The 24,478-nt window shown below is 47.6% G+C and overlaps 1 protein-coding gene across 1 annotated transcript in view; it reads right to left on the bottom strand.

The window, feature by feature from the left end:
* SUPT16H (SPT16 homolog, facilitates chromatin remodeling subunit) overlaps window positions 1-24,478 on the bottom strand; it is a 263,510-nt gene that overhangs the window by 15,387 nt on the left and 223,645 nt on the right. The window contains exons 19-22 of the mRNA XM_069238275.1: window positions 17,380-17,505; window positions 5,343-5,455; window positions 5,055-5,130; window positions 4,492-4,661 (exon numbers count right to left, since the gene is read on the bottom strand). Coding sequence (XP_069094376.1) covers window positions 4,492-4,661; window positions 5,055-5,130; window positions 5,343-5,455; window positions 17,380-17,505 — 485 coding nt within the window. The remainder of the gene's footprint in view (window positions 1-4,491; window positions 4,662-5,054; window positions 5,131-5,342; window positions 5,456-17,379; window positions 17,506-24,478) is intronic.

The following is a 24,478-nucleotide window of genomic DNA, read 5'->3' as shown; positions in this document are numbered from 1 at the left end:
TGAGTAAACTCCTGTGTTTATTTGTGTGTTTGGCACTAATTCGATTGCATTCTTTTGCAATAGTACCTGCACTTCTATCTCTAGGAGATTGGAATGGTGTGTTGTTAAATTTTGTGCTTTTGGTGGTATGTTTGGAGGGAACTGTAGAAATTCTATGCAGTAACCATGTTGGATAATTGCTAGAACCCAAGTGTCTGTAGTGATTTTCTCCCATGCTGTGTAATAATGACCTATTCGTCCCCCCACTGGTGTTGTGTGGAGGGGGTGAGTGACATGTGAGTCACTGTTTAGTAGTAGGGGTTTTGGGGCTTTGGAATCTTCCTCTATTTCTAGGGAATTGCCCTCCTCTATATTGTCCCCGAAAACCTCCTCTATACTGTCCTTGGTAACTGGACGGTGTGGCTTGTGAGGTGCTGGCTTGTGTGCTTTGACCCCGAAACCCCCCTCGAAAGGGCGTTTTACGGAATGAGCTGTAATTCCCTCTGCTCTGCGGGGAGTAGAGTGCGCCCATGGCTTTGGCAGTGTCCGTATCTTTTTTGAGTTTCTCAATCGCTGTGTCCACTTCTGGACCGAACAGTTCTTTTTCATTAAAAGGCATATTGAGAACTGCTTGTTGAATCTCTGGTTTAAATCCAGACGTTCGGAGCCATGCATGCCTTCTGATAGTTACAGATGTATTAATTGTCCGTGCAGCTGTATCTGCAGCGTCCATGGAGGAGCGGATCTGGTTGTTGGAGATGGCTTGTCCCTCCTCAACCACTTGTTTTGCCCTATTTTGGAAGTCTTTGGGCAGATGTTCGATGAGATGTTGCATCTCGTCCCAGTGGGCTCTGTCATAGCGCGCAAGTAGTGCCTGGGAGTTTGCGATGCGCCACTGGTTTGCAGCTTGTGCTGCGACTCTCTTACCAGCTGCATCAAACTTGCGGCTTTCTTTATCTGGGGGTGGTGCATCTCCAGATGTGTGAGAGTTGGCCCTTTTCCTAGCTGCTCCTACAACAACAGAGTCTGGTGGCAGCTGTGTTGTGATGAAAGCTGGGTCCGTAGGAGGCGCCTTGTACTTTTTTTCCACCCTTGGTGTGATTGCCCTACTTTTGACCGGGTCCTTAAATATGTCTTTTGCGTGCCGGAGCATACCAGGGAGCATAGGCAGGCTTTGGTAGGAGCTGTGGGTGGAGGAGAGTGTGTTGAACAAGAAATCATCCTCGACCTGTTCTGAGTGGAGGCTTACGTTGTGAAATTGTGCTGCTCTAGCCACCACCTGAGAGTACGCGGTGCTGTCTTCTGGTGGAGATGGTTTTGTAGGGTATGCCTCTGGGCTGTTATCTGACACTGGGGCGTCGTATAGGTCCCATGCGTCCTGGTCTTGGTCACCCTGGCTCATGGTGGTGTGAGCTGGGGAGTGTGATGGCGTTTGTGCTGGTGAAACGTTAATCACGGGCGGAGGAGAGGGTGGTGGTGTAACTCTTTTCACCACTTTTGGTTGTGGTGCTTGTTCCGTCTGGAACTCCAACCTTCTCTTTCTCCTAATGGGGGGGAAGGGTGCTTATTTTTCCTGTCCCCTGCTGAATGAAAATACGTTTTTGCGTATGGTCCGCATCAGTTGCTTGTAGCTCTTCCTCAAACCTATGCTTCTGCATTTGGGAGGTTAGCGAGTGCTCTTCTGTATAAGAGCCTGAAGCTGGGTCGCTTGCAGTTTGTTTCGGCATCGAAACTTTGTCTGCGTGTTTTTTCGGCTCCGAGGTGACTTTTTTCCTTTTCGGGGCCGAAACCTCTCGGCGTCGATCTGTTTCGGTGCCGCTGTCTCGGCGTCGAGCCGTGTCCACACCGGCATCTCGGTGTCGAGGCTTGTCTCCAGCACTTTCTCGGTCCCGAGAAGGCTGCGTGCCGGTGTCTCGACCGGAGTCGGACGATCTCGGCACTGTTTGGGCCTTTTTCGGTGCCGACGGTCGGTCACCGATTTTATGGGTTGAGCCATGGCCTGGTGGCAGTGGCGTCCCCTGGGCCTTGTAAATGTTTCTGTGTGTGGTTTTCGACGTCTTACTCACGGTTTGTGTATCGTCGAATCCTTCGGAGTCTGAGTCTTGGATCGAGAAGGTACCTTCCTCTTCCTGTTCCTCGAACTCCCGTCGGGCTGTCGGTGCGGACGCCATTTGAAGTCTTCTGGCTCGACGGTCTCGGAGTGTTTTTCGGGACCGGAACGCACGACAGGCCTCGCAGGTGTCTTCACTGTGCTCAGGTGACAGGCACAGGTTGCAGACCAAGTGTTGGTCTGTGTAGGGGTATTTATTGTGGCATTTGGGGCAGAAACGGAACGGGGTCCGTTCCATCGGCGTTCTTCAGCACGCGGTCGGGCCGACCAGGCCCCGACGGAGGATCGAAAAACTACCCCGAAGGGCACCGGAGCTCTTCGATCTTCGATGCGGTGTTGAATCTAAGTATGCCGATCCCGAACGCAACAATACCGACGAAAATCTTCCGAAATTAACTATTTTTTCTGTTCCGAAACTCGGAGCGACAGGAACACGTCCGAACCCGATGGCGGAAAAAAAACAATCGAGGATGGAGTCGACGCCCATGCGCAATGGAGACAAAAGGAGGAGTCACTCGGTCCCGTGACTTGAAAGACTTCTTCGAAGAAAAACAACTTGTAACACTCCGGCCCAACACCAGATGGCGAGCTATTGCAGAACATGCGTATCTACAGCGACAGATGCCATCGAACATTAGATTCCAGCGACAACAAGAAGGACTGCCCAGCTGAAAACCCCTGCAGAGGAAGACCAGAAGACAACAACTGCCTTGGCTCCAGAAACTCACCGGCCTGTCTCCTGCCTTCCAAAGAACTCTGCTCCAGCGACGCCTTCCAAAGGGACCAGCGACCTCTGAATCCTCTGAGGACTGCCCTGCTTCGACGACGACCAGAAACTCCCGAGGACAGCGGACCTGCTCCAAAAAGACTGCAACTTTGTTTCAAGGAGCAGCTTTAAAGACCCCTGCAACTCCCCGCAAGAAGCGTGAGACTTGCAACACTGCACCCGGCGACCCCGACTCGGCTGGTGGAGAACCAACACCTCAGGGAGGACCCCCGGACTACTCTCCGACTGAGTACCAAAACCTGTCCCCCCTGAGCCCCCACAGCGCCGCCTGCAGAGGGAATCCCGAGGCTTCCCCTGACCGCGACTCTCTGAAACCTAAGTCCCGACGCCTGGAAAAGACCCTGCACCCGCAGCCCCCAGGACCTGAAGGACCGGACTTTCACTGGAGAAGTGACCCCCAGGAGTCCCTCTCCCTTGCCCAAGTGGAGGTTTCCCCGAGGAAGCCCCCCCTTGCCTGCCTGCAGCGCTGAAGAGATCCGTTGATCTCTCATAGACTAACATTGCAAACCCGACGCTTGTTTCTACACTGCACCCGGCCGCCCCCGCGCTGCTGAGGGTGAAATTTCTGTGTGGGCTTGTGTCCCCCCCGGTGCCCTACAAAACCCCCCTGGTCTGCCCTCCGAAGACGCGGGTACTTACCTGCAAGCCGACCGGAACCGGGGCACCCCCTTCTCTCCATTCAAGCCTATGCGTTTTGGGCACCACTTTGAACTCTGCACCTGACCGGCCCTGAGCTGCTGGTGTGGTGACTTTGGGGTTGCTCTGAACCCCCAACGGTGGGCTACCTTGGACCAAGAACTGAACCCTGTAAGTGTCTTACTTACCTGGTAAAACTAACAAAAACTTACCTCCCCCAGGAACTGTGAAAATTGCACTAAGTGTCCACTTTTGAAATAGCTATTTGTGAATAACTTGAAAAGTATACATGCAATTTAAATGATTCAAAGTTCCTAATGTACTTACCTGCAATACCTTTCAAACAAGATATTACATGTTAAATTTGAACCTGTGGTTCTTAAAATAAACTAAGAAAATATATTTTTCTATAACAAAACCTATTGGCTGGATTTGTCTCTGAGTGTGTGTACCTCATTTATTGTCTATGTGTATGTACAACAAATGCTTAACACTACTCCTTGGATAAGCCTACTGCTCGACCACACTACCACAAAATAGAGCATTAGTATTATCTCTTTTTACCACTATTTTACCTCTAAGGGCAACCCTTGGACTCTGTGCATGCTATTCCTTACTTTGAAATAGCACATACAGAGCCAACTTCCTACAGTTTCGAAGTAAGCTTATTCCATGAAATTGTTGTTCATTTAAATCATATTCGAGCAAAGGCTTTACTCTGAAACCAAATGGAAATTCTCAAGATGAGATCGACTCACTGGAGTCTCCAAGCTGTTGAGCCTGAGAAGCAAAGGGTACTGTGAAGGCCAAGACATTTATTTAGCAGTAAGTAAGATGATCAGAGTCTCTCAATGGGCACAGACATTCTCCCTTATCTTGCTCTAGTTTTCATAAGATCAATGGTGAGTTGAGGCTCCATAGAAACAATGCTGATGGACCTAGGCAACAAACACACAAAGGAAAAGGAAGAGGCACTAACTTGAGCCATTCCTTGATTGGGTCAAGGGATGCAACAGGGATGGCATTGATCATAGTCACTTTCTTGCTGTAATCTTTGTAGACTATGACCATGTCGAAGTTCTTCAGGTGGAACTGGACTCGCTCAAAGTGCACAAGTTCTACCTCATCCAATGTCACCACAAAAGGGGGCTGGGGAAAAGAGTAAAGACAAATATAAGTAGGAAGCATTGGTAGGTTTGCCACAGTATATTTGACTGCACCCAACCCGCAAAGGATATTCACCTTTCCCAAGCTATGGACAGATGGAATGTGTGCTCTTCCAAGTACATGCTTCCCGATGTGTTTTCCAGTCTGACAAACAATAGGAGATCACACAAGCAATATCAACCCCCAAAAAGCCCTAAGATGCAGACACCGATCATCAAGCAGGAAATACAATTTTAGAGAACACCACCCATTCCAAACTATTAATCCCATTGGAAACCCACTCAATCATCCAAGGACTCACCGGGCCATTCCATTCACAGACCTGGTTAAATTAAGGGCAAGTCACCAGTCTAAAATCCTTGAGCACCTACTCACCCATTCTGTAGTGTTAACAAGGGCACTGCTTGTAGGCTGCAGAAGACAAGTACTCCTGTAGGGGGCACCGTTGAATCTACCACAGTAAAAGAAGGATAAGAGGTGAAGCCATGGAAGATGCGTTAGGAAAGTGAAATCTATTATGTATTAGTCACAATTTCAAACATTCCGTTCATCTATGCAACATGCTACACAAACATGTGTAGCCATAGGAGCTTAAAATATATCGCAACTCAAAAGTTCCAACCACCCAAAAGATGTAACATGGGTATTTGTGGGTATTCTTACCCTAGTTCCCTGAATGGGATTTCGAATTCCAGGTCCTCTTTAGTCAGCGATTCCACCTTTTCAATGAAGTTCTTAAAAGCTGTTTTCAATTTGTGTCTCATCTCCCTTTCCATCTGCATTTAAGAAACCAACATAAAAACAAAGGAAAAGCAAATCAGCACCCATCATAAGGCAAAAGTTCCCATACACCGAGCAACAGACTGCCAACCTGATCACGACAGGTAAATCCTTCAACTTGTGTGTATAAAGAATAGAACGTACCCCAAAGTTGTAGCTGCTTCAGAAGAAAGGAAAGGTGGTAGCAAGTGAGATATAGGCAAAAACATTGAAAACAATCATGTCACAAAACTATAAAGCAGGTACAAACGGGGGAAAAAACTCAGTCATTACCTTGGATTATTACGGAGCTTTTAATATGAACATTTGTGTTAGATTTTTATAGGCCATTGAACAAGATGTTACCAGGATGAATTGGCATGTAATACCCAGACACCAACAATGAATTACATCACGGTTTCAAACCCTCCCCTGCATTTATTTCAGGTCAGGCAGGCGACAATGTATATTTGTCAAATAGAAGCAGAGTAGGATTGGTCTCTTCTGAAACTAGAGTAAAATGAGCCAGGACTTGAATGCATGGTAGGCATGGATGGAGTGAACGATGAATTATAGTGTCAGAGCAGTCTGATTTAGTGCCACCTCCTGGGCAAAAATCATAAATGTCTAAATATAAGTGTTTAGTGGAAGTAAGTTGTAGGGAACTGGGATCTTTGTTGCAGTATACCCACCCCAATTGTTGGCTGGTATCTGATGCAACTTTGACTGAAGCGCACTGGAACCCTGCCAACCAAGTCCCCCAGTGCAAGTGTTCTTTCCACCAAAGCTGTACAATTGTTTCCCCAATTGGCAAATCCTTTAGCTCCCTCGGTAAGTCCCTAGTAAAATGGTACCCCTTGTGTCTAGGGCCCGAGGTGCCAAAAGGATTCCCCTAAAGGCTGCAGCACAAATTGTGCCATCGTAAAGGACCCCTCACACTGCAGGCTCTCTCTCTTGGTGCAGACAAAAGTGAAAACACGGCAGGCCATACATTTCTGTGTGCCATGTTCTCTACTACTACATATGATATTTGTAAGTCACCCCTACAGCAGGGGTGACAGCCTTAAGGCAGGGTGCCTAATAGGGAAACATCCCGAACCATGACTCCGGAAGAATTAAGCCGTGAACAACGAAAGAGGAACACTTTCGTTAACCACAACTTTGTTCTTCTTTGCCTTACCACACACATGGTTGGTTAAGGCACAGAAGAAGGGAGTCCGCTTCGGAGGTCGTGTTCAGGTAAGATGCTTCTGGGGCCGTTTTAGGGATGGATCAGTGTATTTTTTGTTTTTAGGGGCAGGGGTTGAGTCAGTTTAGGTTGGGGGCTGTCACTGTAGTTTTAAGGGCGGGTGTGGGTTGGGGTATTTCTAGTTCTCAGGGGTGGGGGTAGTTTAGGTTTTAGGGGGTGGGGGTTAGGCCAGTTTAAGTTTTAATGGGGGTGTGGGGGGTCCCGGTAGTTTTAGGGTCCGGTATTAGGTTTTTTTTATGGGGGGGGGGGGGGGGGGGGAGTTTAGGTTTTGGGGAGGGTCGTAGTTTTAGGGACAGGGGTCAGGGCATTTTTTGTTTTTATGGGCTGGATGGGGGGTAGGGGTAGTTTAGGTTTAAGGGGGTGAGGGTGTCGCAGTAGTTTTAGGGGGCTGGGAGATCAGGTTATTTTTAGTTTTTAGGGGTGGAGGGTCGCTGTAGTTTTAGGGGCGGGGTGGGGGCCTGGGGTAATATTGTTTTAGGGCAGGGGGTTTGAGATGGGGGGGGTTGCATGCAGGAACCACGCATGTCGTTCCAAGCATGCCTTTACAACAAAAAAAACATTAAGGCATTTGTGGTAAAGGAATACGTGGTAACACGGTCGTCGTTCCAACCGCGTTGTTTAGGCATGCATGGTTCCAGCGTTCATTCTTCCAGCTCATATTCTGCTTAATATTATGTGTGGGCTATCTGCATGAGCAGATATGCCCCTTCATGCAGATATGCCCCTGTGCTGGTCAGGCCTATTACTGCCAGTGAAAGTGACAAGGGAAGCCATCTTAAGACATGTGTTGGACACTGGCCCCAGTTACATGATGGCTTCACTGAAAATAGGGATGTTTGGAATCAAACATCTCATATTGATAAGCCTCCACCGATTCCAGTGAAGAATGTATCAATACATGCATCAAGAGGGCACCTTAGGGGTGCATCCTGAAAGCTCACCAACCTCTGGTGTGCTTGCTGACCCGAGATGCAGTTCTGGCCCCCTAGAGTGAAAGCTTTCTGCTCTCATTAGACCCAGAACAAAAGCATGTCCGGGAAGAGGCTGTAAAACCCCCTCCCACAGGATGAGCTGCTAATTAGCCTTCCTAAGGCTGCAAGTCTCAAATGGCTACCACAATTCAAATGTGAATCTGGTTCCCCTCACAGGAGAGGAAGCCACCCACCCTGTCCAGAGACCACATGGCACCTGGACATGTGGAAAAATGAGTCAGGTAGGTGTGCCACCTCCAGGCTAGTACAAGCCCTAAGGGGGGATACTGTGAGGTGGACAGGACATTTCAGAGGTAGCCATCGTGATACATTACCTAGGAATTCTGGGACAGAGTTATGCCCACTTCACACAGGGAGTGGTCATATAGTGACCACAAGGGACACTAGACCATTAGCCACTACCCTACACACCTCTAACACCCCTAAAATCTGTACGTAGGGGAACCCCTGGCATCAGAGAAGCGGATCCTGATGACCTAAGATGACCAAGGGCACTGAAGAGCCACAGAAGAGGAGAAAAGCAGCTGACATGGTGACAGCCCCGCAGGCCTGTATGCATCCCTTGATGGAATCTGCACCAAAGTCGACTCATCCTGCAGCGGCGACTCTAAAAACCCAGGAGGACTGCCTGCCTTCTAAAAAGACTTAAGACCTACTGTGAACAGCAGACCTGTTATCCAGCAAACTCCAAAGAAGGGATTCTGAAGCCTCCGTAGCTGCCAAAACCCAACAACTGAAGTCACCACTGCACCCTCCGTCTCAGACTAGAGCTGAAGTGGATCATCGGTGCCACCAAGGTTCCCCAGCCCTTCAGAGTCCATAATAGTGTCACCCCTTCTGCAGACCCTGTATGTAGCCTCCCTCTACTGCAACCACTCCGGTAAAGAAAACCAGTCACCTAAGGACACCTCTGCACCAGTTGTCCCTGAGCTGTGGATAAGAGGACCAAAGGTGCCTACCTGTGCCAGGTCAGCATGAGGCCTTTGTCTTGCTGTTGTTTCAAACTGACTTGCATTCCTGCCAAAGCCTGTAGCCTTTCTCCGCAGTGACTAAACTCCTTTGAAAAGCATTGGGCATCAGACGTTATTTTGCACTCTGTACCCGGCTGCTGCTGTTTTGGACCTTGCCCAATACTCACCTTCACTCCTGGAGATTGGTCTTTTAAGCTGCTGTACTCAGTCTGTTTGCAGAAGGAAAGTGTTACTTACCCAGTAAGCATCTGTTGTGGGCATGTAGTGCTGTAGATTCACATGTTCTGCTTACTCCTGCCATCTAGTGTTGGGTCTTAAGTTGTTTTGCTTTGAAGAAGTGTTGAGTCACAGGTTTGAGTGACTCCTCCTCTCAGAGAGAGTGCTCCTGTGCACTGACTTCTTTGTTAGGTTGTTTTCCCACAGACGAGTGGGAAAAGGAGTGTAGAAGTATAGAGAAAGTTGTCCGTGCAAATATAATTACATATGTACAACTATAATGTAACTTGTAGAGCCACAGGCATTCGGGGAAGACGGCGGGTGCATGTGAATCTACAGCACTACATGCCACAAACAGGTGACTACTGGGTGTACGAAAATGCCACTGTTGGCATGGTTACCACCCCCCCGCCCACACACACTTTTTTGCCTAGTGCTGATGCCAACTTTGAAAGAGTGCTGGGTTCCTGCTAACCAGGCCCCAGCACCATTGTTCTTTCCCAAAATCTGTAACTTTCTTTCCACAATTGGCACAATTAAGTCCCTTGTAAAAGATACCATGGTACCAAGGGCCCTGTGGCCAGGAAAGGCCCCCAAGGGCTGCAGCATGTATTATGCTACCCTGGAGGACCCCTCACCAAGCACATGTACACTGCCCTTGCAGCTTGTGGGTGCTAGTGGGGGAACAAAAGACAAAGTCGACATGGCACCCCTCTCAGGGTGCCATGCCACAAACCACTGCCTGTGGCATAGGCAAGTCACCCCTCTAGCAGGCCTTACCGCACTAAGGCAGGGTTCACTATACCACAAGTGGGGGCACAGCCGCATGACATTTTAAGTGCAGCGTGGCCATATTGAGTATATGGTCTGGGAGTCTGTCATTACGAATTCCATAGCTCCAAAATGGCTTCAATAAATACTGTGAAGTTTGGTATCCAACTTCTCAGCAAAATAAACCCCCACTGATGATAGTGTGGGATTTAATGAACAATGCACACAGAGGGCATCTTAAAGATAGGACTGACCAGTCTGTGCCGGCCTGCCACTTTCAGTCAAGTTTGACCACATGGGGTGCGAGCCCTTGTGCTCTTGGTCAGAAACAAAGCCTGTCCTGGGTGGAGGTGCTCCCCCACCCCACAACGCCCCCCCCCCCTACAGAAACTAACACTGCGGTGAGCCTCAAAGGCTCAAGCCCCTGATTACAGTGTCCTAGGGCACTCCAGCTAGTGGAGTTGCCTGTCCCCCAGACAAAGCCCTACTTTTGGCAGCAAGTCCGAGGGGAAAATTAGGGGAAACAGGGAGTGGCCACTCCAACCAGGACCACCACCTCTAAAGTGTCCAGAGCTGAGGTGACAGCCACCCCCTGTCCCCCCTAACCCCCCCCCTTCCCACAATAGCCTCCATCTTGGTTGGAGGAAAGGGACCAATATGATTAGATTTGTGACCCCCTCCCCAAAGGGAGTGGGCACAAGGAGGGTGTAGCCACCCTAAGGGACAGTAGCCATTGGCTACTGCCCTTTGACCCCCTAAAATGCCCCTAAATCTAGGATTTAAGGGCCTCCCTGCACCCAGCTCACCAGATTCCTGGCATCCTGACAAGGAGGACTGCTTAGCTGAAACCCCCAGCAGAGAAAAAGGAATACGACAACTGATTTGGCCCCAGCCCTACCGGCCTGACTCCTGCTTCAGAGAACCTGCAAAAGAATAGCCACGCATCCGGCAGGACCAGCAACTTCTGGCAAGCTCCAGAGGTCTGCCCTGCACCCAAAAGGACCAAGAACTCCAGTGGACAGCGGCCCTATCCAAGAAGAAACAACTAAGGACTCCAACCTCACTTTGAATGTGCGAGTCCTAACCACTCTGCACCAGACATCCACGACTCGTGTCCAGGTGGCCCAACTAGCTAAAGAGGACCCCCAGGAGATTCCGAACAAGTGCCCAACCTGGGTTGACTTCTTCACCCCTCCACGACGACTCCTGTAATGCCCCTAAATACAGGTTTTAAGGGTTTCCCCTAAATCCAGGTTGTCAGATTACTGGCGACCTCAAGAAGATGGCAAGGAAGAAGGACTGCTAAGCTGGCCATCAGCAGAGAATACTGAAGATACCAACTAACTAACTAGGCCACAGACATACAGGCCTGTCTCCAGCTTCTGAAGCCCCTGCTACAAAAGGCCTCAAGAGAACTGCCTGCACCCCAAAGGACCAAGATCTCCCAAGGACAGTGGCCCTATCCAGAAAAACTCCAGCAAAGGACTCCAGATCCGTGAGTCCTGACAACCCTGCCTCTAACGCCCATGGCCTGTGTCCAGGTGGCCCAACGACTAGAGCTGGTCTAGAGGCGATTATGACCTAGTGCCCACCCTAGGTTGGGACCCCTCCTGTCCAACATGACAACGCCTGCAGCCTAAATCTGGAGGACCCCTCTGACAGCGAGAGAACTGGATGAAAATTTCATACAACTAATGGTACCCCTGCACCTGCACCTCCCTGGTCTTGGGGAATCTGACAACCAGTCCAACAACGTTTAGCAGGCGGCACTCCTATTCCAGCCTGTGGTTTTCCGGAACCAACTACCTGGACCTACCCTGCAGCATCTTTGTGATCCCCGGGATCCCACCATTGAAAACCATTAAGAGCCTGAAGCTAAGTTTGTACCCTGCACCTGGCCACCCCTGTGCCGCTGAGGGTGTTTGGTGCTGGGTGCCCCCATTTTAAATCTACATCAACTGACCTCTGCACCCAGCTGGCCACGTGTTGCTGGTGGTGGGTGTTTGGGTTAAACTGAACCCCAACCTATTGGCTTCCTACCCCCCGGAGACTGGAACTGTAAGTCTTGTACTTACCTCAAAACTGTATTAACTTTTCTTCCCCCCCCACAAAACCATTTCTGAAAATTGCACTGTCAACTTTTTAAACATTACTGCTATTTATTCAAACACTGTATAACTTGCCAAAGTGGTATTGATACATATATGTTTGATACTTGCAAATGTACTTACCTGCAAACTGAACCTTGTGGTTCTAGAAATAAAGTAAAATATATTTTTGCTATATAAAAACAACTGGCCTGAGTCATTGAGTGCAAGTTTCATTTATTGCCTGTATATGTACGACAAATGCTTTGCACTCCCTCTTGTAAGCAAATGCCTTCCTTGGCATGTTTACCCCCTAACTTTTTGCCTTTTGTTAATGCTAACCAGGCCCCAGCACCAGTTTTCTTTCCCTAAACTGTACCTTTGTTCCCACAATTGGCACAACCTGGCATACAGATAATTCCTTTGTAAATGGTACCCCTGGTACCAAGGGGCCTGTGGCCAGGGAAGGTCTCTAAGGGCTGCAGCATGTATTATGCCACCCGGTGGACCCCTCACTCAGCACATGCACACTGCCTCACACAGCTTGTGTGTGCTGGTGAGGAGAAAAAGTCGACATGGCACTCCCCTCAGAGTGGCATGCCCAAAACTCACTACCTGTGGCATAGGTAAGTCACCCCTCTAGTAGACCTTACAGTCCTAAGGCAGGGTGCACTATACCACAGGTGAGGGCATAGTTGCATGAGCACTATGCCCCTACAGTGTCTAAGCAAAACCTTACACATTGTAAGTGCAGGGTAGCCATAAAGAGTATATGGTCTGGGAGTCTCAATTACGCACTCCACAGTTCCATAATGGCTACACTGAAATCTGGGAAGTTTGGAATCAAACTTCTCAGCACAATAAATGCACACTGATGCCAGTGTGGAACTTACTGTAAAAAACACCCAGAGGGCATCTTAGAGATGCCCCCTGAGTACTAGTCCGACTCCTAGGGCTAGGCTGACCAGTTTCTGCCAGCCTGCCACAACCAGACGAGTTTCTGGCCACATTGGGTGAGTGCCTTTGTCACTCTGTGGCCAGGAACAAAGCCTGCACTGAGTGGAGGTGCTTCTCACCACCCCCTGCAGGAACTGTAACACCTGGTACTGAGCCTTAAAGGCTCCTGCCTGTTACAGCAACCCAGGACATCCCAGCTAGTGGAGATGCTCGCCCCTCCGGACACGGCCCCCACTTTTGGCGGCAAGTCCAGAGGAGATAATGAGAAAAACAAGGAGGACTCACCTACCAGTCAGGACAGCCCCTAAGGTGCCCTGAGCTGAGGTGACCCCCTGCCTTTAGAAATCCTCCATCTTAGTTTTGGAGGATTCCCCCAATAGGAATATGGATGTGCCCCCATCCCCTCAGGGAGGAGGCACAGAGGGTGTAGCCACGCTCATGGACTGTAGCCACTGGCTACTGTCTCCCAGACCTAAACACATCCCTAAATCTAGTATTTAGGGGTGACCCTGAACACAGGCAATCAGATTCCTGCAACCTGAAGAAAGAAGGACTGCTAACCTGAAAGCCTCGCAGAGACGACAGAGACAGCAAGTGACTTGGTCCCAGCCTTACCGGCTGGTCTCCAGACTCAAAGAACCTGCACAGCAACACATCTGACGGGACCAACAACCTCTGAGGACAGAGGCACTTTTCAACAACAGCAACAACTTTGCAACTTTTAAAGAGACTCACTTCCAGCTAGAAGTGTGGAGTCTTCACACACTGCACCTGACGCCCCCAGCTCGAGTCCAGGACAACAAACACTGCAGAGAGGACTCCCAGGCGACTCCAACGACGTGGACACTGAGTCAACCCCCACCCCCCAACCATCACCCCTCCCCCCCGTACTCCCACAGCAACGCCTGCAGAGAGGATCCAGAGGCTCCCCCTGACCGCGACTGCCTGGTAACAAAGGAACCCGACACCTGGACCAAGCACTGCACCCGCAGCCCCCCAGGACCGAGAGGAACCACCTACCAGTGCAGGTGTGACCAGCAGGCAGCCCTCATCCTAGCCCAGTCGGTGGCTGGCCCAAGAAGCCCTACTGTGCCCTGCCTGCATCGCCTAAGTGACCCCCGGGTCCCCCCATTGCATTCTATAGCAAACCCGATGCCTACTGCACCCGGCTGCCCCTATGCCGCTGAGGGTGTTTTTTGTGGGCGTGTGTACACCCCCCCCCTACCCCCCCCACCTCCGAGTGCTCTACAAAACCCCCCCTGGTCTGCTCCCCGAGGACACAGGTACTTACCAGTAAGCAGACTAGGACCGGAGCACCCCTGCTCTTCATAGGCACGCACCTAGGTGTTTTAGGCCCTACCTTGACCTCTGCACCTGACCGGCCCTATGTTGCTGGTGCTGGGCTTTGGGGTTACCTTGAAACCCCAACTGTGGGCTGCCTATGCCCAGGAGACTGACTAAGTGCTTTACTTACCTGAGAAACCTAACCAAACTTACCTCCCCCAGGAACTGTTGATTTTTGCACTGTGTCCACTTTTAAAATAGCTTATTGCCATTTTAACCAAAACTCTGTGTACCACTGTTTTAAATCAAAGTTCTATACTTACCTGTGTAAAGTACCTGCATTTTATTTACTTATCTCAAATCTTGTGGTTCTAAAATAAAGAAAATATTTTTCTATATAAAACCCATTGGCCTGGAGTAAGTCTGAGTGTGTGTTCCTCATTTATTGCCTATGTGTACAAGAAATGCTTAACACTAAGCTCTGATATGCCTACTGCTCGACCACACTACCACAAAATAAAGCATTAGTATTACCTACTTTAGCCTCTGTTAAGCCTCTGGGGAACCCCCGAACTCTGTGCACATTATATCTCATTTTGATATAGTATATACAGAGCCAGCTTACTACAAGATGCTTACGGTTCAACATCGCTCGGAGTTTCCTTCAAGCAGCAAATTAAAGTGGTCATCTTGAAATTCAGGGTTCTGATGCAATTGTTCAATAACTGTAAATATATGACTTGCGTCAAAATGCTGCCCTAATCAAGCGTTCGCAAGTCCATGCAATATACTCCTAAACGACTGTTTGGCATTTCTTCTGGATGAAGTCAATGGACTCCAATAAGCTGGTAGGTGATCCTGTCTCCGTCTGTATTTCTTCAAGGGTAGTGTTGAGGTAGTGTGCTCATGTAATAGCTATACACAAGGGTCAAGTGAAGTAATTCCTCCCTTTGTGCAGATATAGGAATAACTTAAGACATTCTCACATCAAGGTGGTGTTTCAGGGGGGAACGTAGAATTTTCTTAGCGATGGTGCCAAGAAAAGTATAATTAACTTCCCGCATGTACCTCCATGTATAAAATACTAACATGCCATGACTGCAGAGGGTGCTTCTGTATGCCTGATAGAACTAGTAAGGTGGGCAGAGATTCGTCCCACAGTATCTTCCACGTGGTGTGGGGGAGGGGGGGGGGGGGGGGAAGCTGTGTGTTGCTGTAGTGCCTACACTCACTGTTTCGGTGTCTTTAGTTTGAATACCCTTTCCAATTTAAGGACAACACACACAAGGACAGAATGACTGTCAAATGCTTCTGGCATGTCTGGGGAAAAAAAGAATACAAGGAGCTCCCACAAAAAATACTAGTAAAAAAATGTGCCTAGTTTTAAAGTCGGCAGAATCAAAGACTGCAGTAAAATACATTTATAAAATCACTTAGCATTAAATTCTTCCGCCTGTATGGGGGAAGCTAAATATATGGAGCTACCATGATTGCACAGACCAATACTGAAACACGTGCCCCTTTGTAATGGTAGTAAAACCTAAAGCTGTTGTAAAACACATTTTTTAAATCACTCTGTAGGATTTATCTGATTGGACATATCTTTCTACTGAAATTAGTCAAAGCAATTCACTAACACACAAGATTTCTCAATGTGCCAATTTACAGTTGCTCTTGTTGCTGTTTTTCTAGTTGTCTTCAAGCGATTCCTTTCTCTGATGGGTGGCGGACAATCTGCCACAGAATGACTAAGCATAAGGTGTTCGCACCACCATGAAATCAGTATCCATTAACAAGGTCGCAAATGTATAAAGGATTTTTTGGTGCCTGCACATTATACATGGTACAAGTGTTAGTTTTGAGAAGGATTTTAGAATTCTCTTGTCCCAGTTTTAGAAGCACCAGCAGCACTGGAAGAAAGACTAGTCAACTTATTTTCGATGTTCCATGATGAATTCCTAGTCTTCCTCTATTTGCAGTAATACCCCATTGGATGGGATTCCATCTGCATAACAGTACTGCAGATCCTGGCATAGTCTGGATGAGTTTTTTTTTATTTTTTCCTTCAATCAAAATGTGTTTTAGGACCTCCATAAAATGAGTCTGATTGCGGAGTCCGACATATGTCCATGTTCGTTGTATTCCTTTAATTTGCTTCCAAGGTGACATCATAGGTCATCTCGAGTCAAGCCCACTGGCGCCGATTGACTATGCATTGTCTGTATTGTAGAGTATTAATTTCGGGATTCTGTGTGCGGCTGTTCGGTTCCTTGTAGCAGTGCTTTCTTCAAGGCTGCCAGCAAGCGATACAGCAATCTGCTGCTTGTGCTGTGGGATAGTGTGAAAGCACACACCCGGAGAAAATTAACCAATGCAGAACCAGATGAAGATTTAGGTTTTGATTTGGCAAGTTTGTTGAATTTATTTTCACATTAACTGTATTGAAAATAAATGAATGTGGAGTGTTCACTGGGTCTGTACAGGAACATCTGGAGAAAAGGAACTAGTGCTGAACGTGAGGAAGATTTGTTTTGGAATGGGGCATTTGTTGAATTTTGAATCGAATAAGGTGGTGTTCACTGGACATTTTCACCTTAAATTTAATATTCAGTCACCAGTTACCAGTCTTCGACTACAGGCTACTCATTTTTACTTCTGGCTTGGACAAGAGGTTTTCATTGTGCTCCCTACACGAGTACAGTCTTCAGACACTTATGGCTGTTACAGTGAGTGTAACACCTGGGACAAATGTTAAAGGTTTTTTTCAGGTGTAATTCAAATCAGAAAGGCATAAATTTTTATACATGAAATGTGCTGCAATATCAGCAAAGCATCTGTTCCTAAAAGACCTACCCTTCACGATTTTAAGCTCTGAACTATTATTGTGGTGTTCAGCACAGTCTTGCGACACGTGTCCTTTTTCCTTTGCTTTCCAGTTACAATAGATAGTCTCTGTTCCAGAGCATCATAAGTTTCAGGGTGTTCAGTCACTAGTTGGGTCTACAGCCCAAAAAAGAAGTTGTGAATAACAATTTGTAACATTCCAAGCCTAACAAGATATGGTAGGATCATGCACACCAGATGAGTCTACCACAGATACATTTCAAACATCAGTGTACCAGTGTGGAAGGTCTGTACTGCTATGAATAAAGAAATGGAAACTAAATGGTGAAAGGGATAGCACTAACAAAATGACTACCACACAGGTTAAGGTGATTTTGGCATTCACCTTCACTTTGTTCACTGAAGATTCAAGGAGCGAAAGTACTGTACTGGCCAAGATGCTTCAGGGCACTATTTAGAGAGCACTTTTTTAATGTAGCAATTTGAGGGAAGCCTGTGCTCCTCCAGTGGTTTGGGGGCACCTTCATTTTAGAAAGATACTCTACTGCCTACCTTTGCTCATTAGCTCACCTGCTCAGCATAAAGGTCATCTCGATCATGCATGTGTTGGTGCTTGCCCAGGTCGGTTGTAATCTCACCCACTTCGGTGTAGAATTGGACATCTGTGTGCCTCTTCTTACCGAACATGATAGCATTCTGTATGAGAGTAAGAACAAGTATCAAGAATCCCTCTGAGAAAGCAGTATATTGTAAGACAAATCGTTACTATCAAACAATGTTATATGGTGCAGTAAGAATTTCTTTACAGCCTGGTTAGTTTCATTCTGCATTACAGCTACATTCTATAAAGCCATATGTATTATTTTGAGGTTGAGCTTATCAGAAGTTGCAAATGACCTGTGAGCATACCAACATCTTACAGTGGGCTTACAGCCAGTCTACTGCTGAACACTGGTCAGCTTTATCACCATTCATTTGCTTGCTTTCACCATCTTGTGCATCCTCTGGAGAACAGCCGTTTTACTTGCCTCCTCCCACTGCTAACTTTTGAGGAACTACTTTTTTCTTTTTTTGTTTAAGCACTCTGCAAGCATGTTCGCCAGCTGTCTTGTTTCTCATGTGCTTCGCTCCCCTCAGTGTGGTCACTGCCCGGCATCTGCAGGATTCTCCCTCCTCCAGCTCTTGCCACGTGCTTCTCCTCCCCATCTCATGCTCTCTTGCCTGTGTGCCTTTACGGTGGTCTAGCCTTCTAGTTCTTCTACTCCCCCTCATACACCCCTGTGTGTGCCGCTTTCCCCCTCTCCTTCAACCTGCTGCTCCCTTATGCAGGGTGCATCATGCCAACCTTCTGTGACAGGGAACAAACAATACTGCCAAAATGAACAAGGTCACACACAAAACTGGGGAAAAGTGAAACAATATCTCCCCCACCCCTCCTCCCCCAGAGTCTTTCCCACCAGAGATGGAAACTGAAAACTTAGGAGAAGCAGGACAATGACTATGTAGTAGCACTATTCCACATTACAAAGAGCAGAAGACATGAGGAACTAAGATCAAACCAGCAACTTAGAAAGTGTAAGGAAATGCCTCCTTGGCATGGTTACCCCGTGACTTTTTGCCTTTGCTGATGCTATGTTTTGAATTGAAAGTGTGCTGAGGCCTGCTAACCAGGCCCCAGCACCAGTGTTCTTTCCCTAACCTGTACTTTTGTATCCACAATTGGCAACCCCTGGCATCCAGATAAGTCCCTTGTAAGTGGTACCCCTGGTACCAAGGGCCCTGATGCCAAGGAAGGTCTCTAAGGGCTGCAGCATGTCTTATGCCACCCTGGAGACCCCTCACTCAGCACAGACACACTGCTTGCCAGCTTGTGTGTGCTAGTGAGAACAAAACGAGTAAGTCGACATGGCACTCCCCTCAGGGTGCCATGCCAGCCTCTCACTGCCTATGCAGGTATAGATAAGTCACCCCTCAAGTAGGCCTTACAGCCCTAAGGCAGGGTGCACTATACCATAGGTGAGGGCACCAGTGCATGAGCACTGTGCCCCTACAGTGTCTAAGCAATACCTTAGACATTGTAAGTGCAGGGTAGCCATAAGAGTATATGGTCTGGGAGTCTGTTTTACACGAACTCCACAGCACCATAATGGCTACACTGAAAACTGGGAAGTTTGGTATCAAACTTCTCAGCACAATAAATGCACACTGATGCCAGTGTACATTTTATTGTAAACTACACCCCAGAGGGCACCTTAGAGGTGCCCCCTGAAACCTTAACCGACTATCTGTGTAGGCTGACTGGTTCCAGCAGCCTGCCACAACCGAGACATGTTGCTGGCCCCATGGGGAGAGTGCCTTTGTCACTCTGAGGCCAGTAACAAAGCCTGAACTGGGTGGAGATGCTAACACCTCCCCAGGCAGGAGCTGTCACACCTGGCGGTGAGCCTCAAAGGCTCACCCCTTTGTGCCAGCACAGCAGGACACTCCAGCTAGTGGAGTTGCCCGCCCCCTCCGGCCACGGCCCCCACTTTTGGCGGCAAGGCCGGAGAAAATAATGAGAACAACAAGGAGGAGTCACTGACCAGTCAGGACAGCCCCTAAGGTGTCCTGAGCTTAAGTGACTAACTTTTAGAAATCCTCCATCTTGCAGATGGAGGATTCCCCCAATAGGATTAGGGATGTGACCCCCTCCCCTTGGGAGGAGGCACAAAGAGGGTGTACTCACCCTCAGGGCTAGTAGCCATTGGCTACTAACCCCCCAGACCTAAACACGCCCTTAAATTTAGTATTTAAGGGCTTCCCTGAACCTAAGAATTTAGATTCCTGAAACTACAAGAAGAGGACTGCTGAGCTGAAAAACCCCTGCAGAGGAAGAACAGAAGACACCAACTGCCTTGGCCCCAGACTTACCGGCCTGTCTCCTGCCTTCCAAAGAAACCTGCTCCAGCGACGCTTTCCAAGGGACCAGCGACCTGCGATCTGCAGGCACCAACTGCAGCGACGACAGTCTGCATGGGTCATCTCTCCTGCAACTCTGCAACACAGTTCGTGGTCTTGAATGGTCCCCTTGGTCCCCTCTACTAGCTGTCCAACTTTGGAGGTGGTGACTCTTTGCCTCTCCTTGCAGGACGGTACCCCCGTGCACCCTAACTCTTGCAGCTACAAAGGCTTTTTGGGTCTTCTACCAAGGGATCTTCAGGCTGCGTGCAGGCCCAGCATCCAGCACTCTTCCCTGCAACATGTGGTCTCCTGCTTGCTGCTCCAGCAATGTGGTACTCCTTTCCAGGTGTGCTTAGTGGGCTTCATTAAGACTCCTGTGACTGCCGCCTATGAGTTGGGTGTGGGGACTGCATCCACGACTTCTTGCTATCCTGAGTGCAGGGGGCACCTGGGACTCCCCTCCGGCAGCTCTACAAATCTTCTGCAACTTTTGCCAAGGGTTGTTGGTGTTTTGTTCCACGCCCTGATGGACTGCAACTCTTCTGACACGGGACATCAACTGCTTCACTTCTGGAAAACCTTCCTCCGCTCCTGTACTGCATAGCCGACTCCTGGTCTTCACTGTCAACCTGGTCCTGCATTTCCAGAAGGCTTGGTAGTGGTTCCTGCCCAACTGGACACTCCACCTGGAACTGGACGTGGTCACCTTAGTTTGCAGGTCCTCCTGTCTGGAGACATCTTCTGTTTCTTGCAGTCTTGCTTGGGTCTTTTACAGTCCTTCGCCAAAGTTTCTCTGTGGGGTTGGGGAAAAAACAGGTAACTATCTCTTCTGGTCACTGGGAGACACTCTGGTACTTACCTTTTGGGGTTCCTAGTTCCTCCAGCTGCCCTCTACAGATTACACTTGCTTGGGTGGGGCTCCAGCATACACAATCCATTTTTTTTGGTATATGGTTTGGGCTCCCTCTAGGGTCACTATTGTATTTGTACTGTTTTCTATTGCTTTCTATGCTCATTCCTATGGTGCATATAATAGATTATTTACTCACCTGCTAGCAGAGTATTGCCTGCATAGTATTTGTCACTAAAATAAAGTACCTTTATTTTTGGAACACTGTTTGGTTCTTTCATGCGTGTAAGTGCTTTGTGACTAAAGGTGGTATGGCATGAGCTTTGCATGTCTCCTAGATAGACCTTGGCTGCTCAGCCACAGCTACCTCTAGAGAGCCAGGCTTCCTAGACACTGACTACACCACACTAATAGGGGAGACCTGAACTTGGCATAGGGTGTGAACTTCATAGGAACTCATATGTACACACACCAGGCCAGCGTCCTACATCCACCTCCTAGATTAGGGCAACCACCTTGTAGGAAGTTGGCTCTGTATGCACTATTTCAAAGTAAGGAATAGTATGCACAGAGTCCAAGGGTTCCCCTTAGAGGTAAGATAGTGGCAAAAAGAGATAATTCTAATGCTCTATTTTGTGGTAGTGTGGTCGAGCAGTATGCTTATCAGAGGAGTAGTGTTAAGCATTTGTTGTACACACACAGGCAATAAATGAGGAACACGCACTAAGACAATTCCAGGCCAATAGGTTTTTGTATAGAAAAGGAAAATGTCACTTACCCAGTGTACATCTGTTCGTGGCATTAGTCGCTGCAGATTCACATGCTGTGCATAGTCCGCCGTCTGGTGTTGGGTCGGAGTGTTACAAGTTGTTTTTCTTCGAAGAAGTCTTTTCGAGTCACGAGACCGAGGGACTCCTCCTCTTTGTTTCCATTGCGCATGGGCGTCGACTCCATCTTCGATTGTTTTCCCCGCAGAGGGTGAGGTAGGAGTTGTGTATGTTAGTAATAGTGCCCATGCAATGGAATGAATAAGTATGTACAGAATAAAGGTTAAGGTAATATATTTACAAATGTACAAATGTTGAATACTACTTCCAAACGGCTACAGGCTCCCGGGGAGGCGGGTGGGCGCATGTGAATCTGCAGCGACTAATGCCACGAACAGATGTACACTGGGTAAGTGACATTTTCCGTTCGGTGGCATGTGTAGCTGCAGATACACATGCTGTGCATAGACTAGTAAGCAGTTATCTCCCCAAAAGCGGTGGTTCAGCCTGTAGGAGTGGAAGTAGTTTGAAATAAAGTTCTTAGTACAGCTTGACCTACTGTGGCTTGTTGTGCAGATAGCACGTCTACACAGTAGTGCTTAGTAAAGGTGTGAGGCGTAGACCATGTTGCTGCCTTACATATTTCGTTCATTGGCATATTTCCTAAGAAGGCCATGGTAGCGCCTTTCTTTCTGGTTGAGTGTGCCTTTGGTGTAATGGGCAGCTCACTTTTTGCTTTAAGGTAGCAGGTTTGGATGCACTTAACTATCCATCTGGCTATACCTTGTTTTGATATTGGGTTTCCTGTATGAGGTTTTTGGAATGCAATAAATAGTTTTCCTAATTAGTTTTGTTCTGTCAATGTAGTACATTAGTGCTCTTTTAATGTCTAATGTATGTAGCGCCCTTTCAGCTATTGAGTCTGGCTGTGGAAAGAACACTGGTAGTTCTACTGTTTGATTTAAGTGGAACTGTGAGATTACTTTTGGTAAAATTTTGGATTGGTTCTTAGAACTACCTTATTTTTGTGTATTTGAATAAATGGTTCTTGTATAGTAAACGCCTGAATTTCACGTACTCTTCTTAGAGATGTAATGGCAATGAGAAATGCAACCTTCCAGGTTAGGTATTGTATTTCGCAAGAATGCATGGGTTCGTAAGGTGGACCCATGAGTCTTGTTAAGGCCTTCCATAAACGCTTTAATGACAGGAATTCTAAACAGTGAGGTTGAATGGGTAATCTGTAGGTATGCAGATATTGCTGCGAGATGTATCTTTATGGAAGAGAAGGCCAGATTTGATTTCTGCAAATGTAGTAAGTATCCTACTACGTCCTTTGGAGATGCATGTAATGGTTAAACTTGATTATTATGGCAGTAGCAAACAAATCTTTTCCATTTACTTGCATAGCAGTGTCTAGTGGATGGCCTTCTAGCTTGTTTTATGACCTCCATACATTCTTGTGTGAGGTTTAAGTGTCCAAACTCTAGGATTTCAGGAGCCAGATTGCTAGATTCAGCGATGCTGGGTTTGGATGCCTGATCTGTTGTTTGTGCTGTGTTAACAGATCTGGTCTGTTGGGTAGTTTGATATGAGGCACTACTGACAGGTCTAGTAGTGTTGTATACCAAGGTTGTCTTGCCCATGTAGGTGCTATTAGTATGAGTTTGAGTTTGTTTTGACTCAATCTGTTTACTAGATATGGAAGGAGAGGGAGGGGGAAAAAGCATACGCAAATATCCCTGACCAATTCATCCATAGAGCATTGCCTTGAGACTGCCGGTGTGGGAACCTGGATGCGAAGTTTTGGCATTTTGCGATCTCTTTTGTTGCAAATAGGTCTATTTGAGGTGTTCCCCAAATTTGGAAATAAGTGTTTAGAATTTGGGGGTGAATCTCCCATTCGTGTACCTGTTGATGATCGAGAGAGATTGTCTGCTAGTTGATTCTGGATCCCTGGAATAAACTGTGCCATTAGGCGAATGTGGTTGTGAATCGCCCACTGCCATATCTTTTGTGCTAGGAGACACAGCTGTGTTGAGTGTGTTCCCCCCTGTTTGTTTAGATAATACATTGTTGTCATGTTGTCTGTTTTGACAAGAATGAATTTGTGGATTATGATGGGTTGAAATGTTTTCAACGCTAGGAATACTGCTAACAATTCGAGGTGATTTATATGAAGCTTTCTTTGATGTACGTCCCATTGTCCTTGGATGCTGTGTTGATTGAGGTGTGCTCCCCACCCTGTCATGGAAGCATCTGTTATCACGTATTGTGGCACTGGGTCTTGGAAAGGCCGCCCTTTGTTTAAATTTATACTGTTCCACCATAGAAGCGAGATGTATGTTTGGCGGTCTATCAACACCAGATCTAGAAGGTGACCCTGTGCATGTGACCATTGTGATGCTAGGCACTGTTGTAAGGGCCTCATGTGCAGTCTTGCGTTTGGGACAATGGCTATGCATGAGGACATCATGCCTAGGAGTTTTAACACCATCTTTGCATGTATCTTTTGTGTCGGATACATGGCCTGTAAAACTTTGTAAAAATTTTGAACCCTTTGTGGACTTGGAGTGGCTATCCCTTTTGTTGTGTTGATTGTCGCTCCTAAGTATTGCTGTGTTTGGCACGGCAGAATGTGTGATTTTGTATAGTTGATGGAGAAACCCAGTTTGTAGAGGGTTTGTATGACATAATCTGTGTGTTGAGAACACCTTGTTAGGGAGGTGGTCTTGATTAGCCAATCGTCTAAGTAGGGGAACACGTGTATTTGCTGTCTTCTGATATGTGCAGCTACTACTGCTAGGCATTTTGTAAAGACTCTTGGTGCGGTTGTTATACCGAACGGCAACACTTTGAATTGGTAATGGTAATTGGTAATGTATTCCCTTGAATACGAACCTTAGGTATTTCCTGTGTGAGGGATGTACTGGTATGTGGAAATACGCGTCTTTTAGATCTAAGGTTGTCCTGTAGTCTTGTTGTTTCATCAGTGGTAATACGTCTTGTAGCGTGACCATGTGAAAGTGTTCCGATTTGATGTAGGTGTTTAGTGTTCTGAGATCTAAGATTGGTCTCAGTGTTTTGTCTTTTTTTGGTATTAGAAAGTACA

This window comes from Pleurodeles waltl, chromosome 6 (assembly GCF_031143425.1).
Source record: "Pleurodeles waltl isolate 20211129_DDA chromosome 6, aPleWal1.hap1.20221129, whole genome shotgun sequence".
NCBI classification, from domain to species: domain Eukaryota; kingdom Metazoa; phylum Chordata; class Amphibia; order Caudata; family Salamandridae; genus Pleurodeles; species Pleurodeles waltl.
This window is presented reverse-complemented; position numbering and strand designations above follow the sequence as displayed.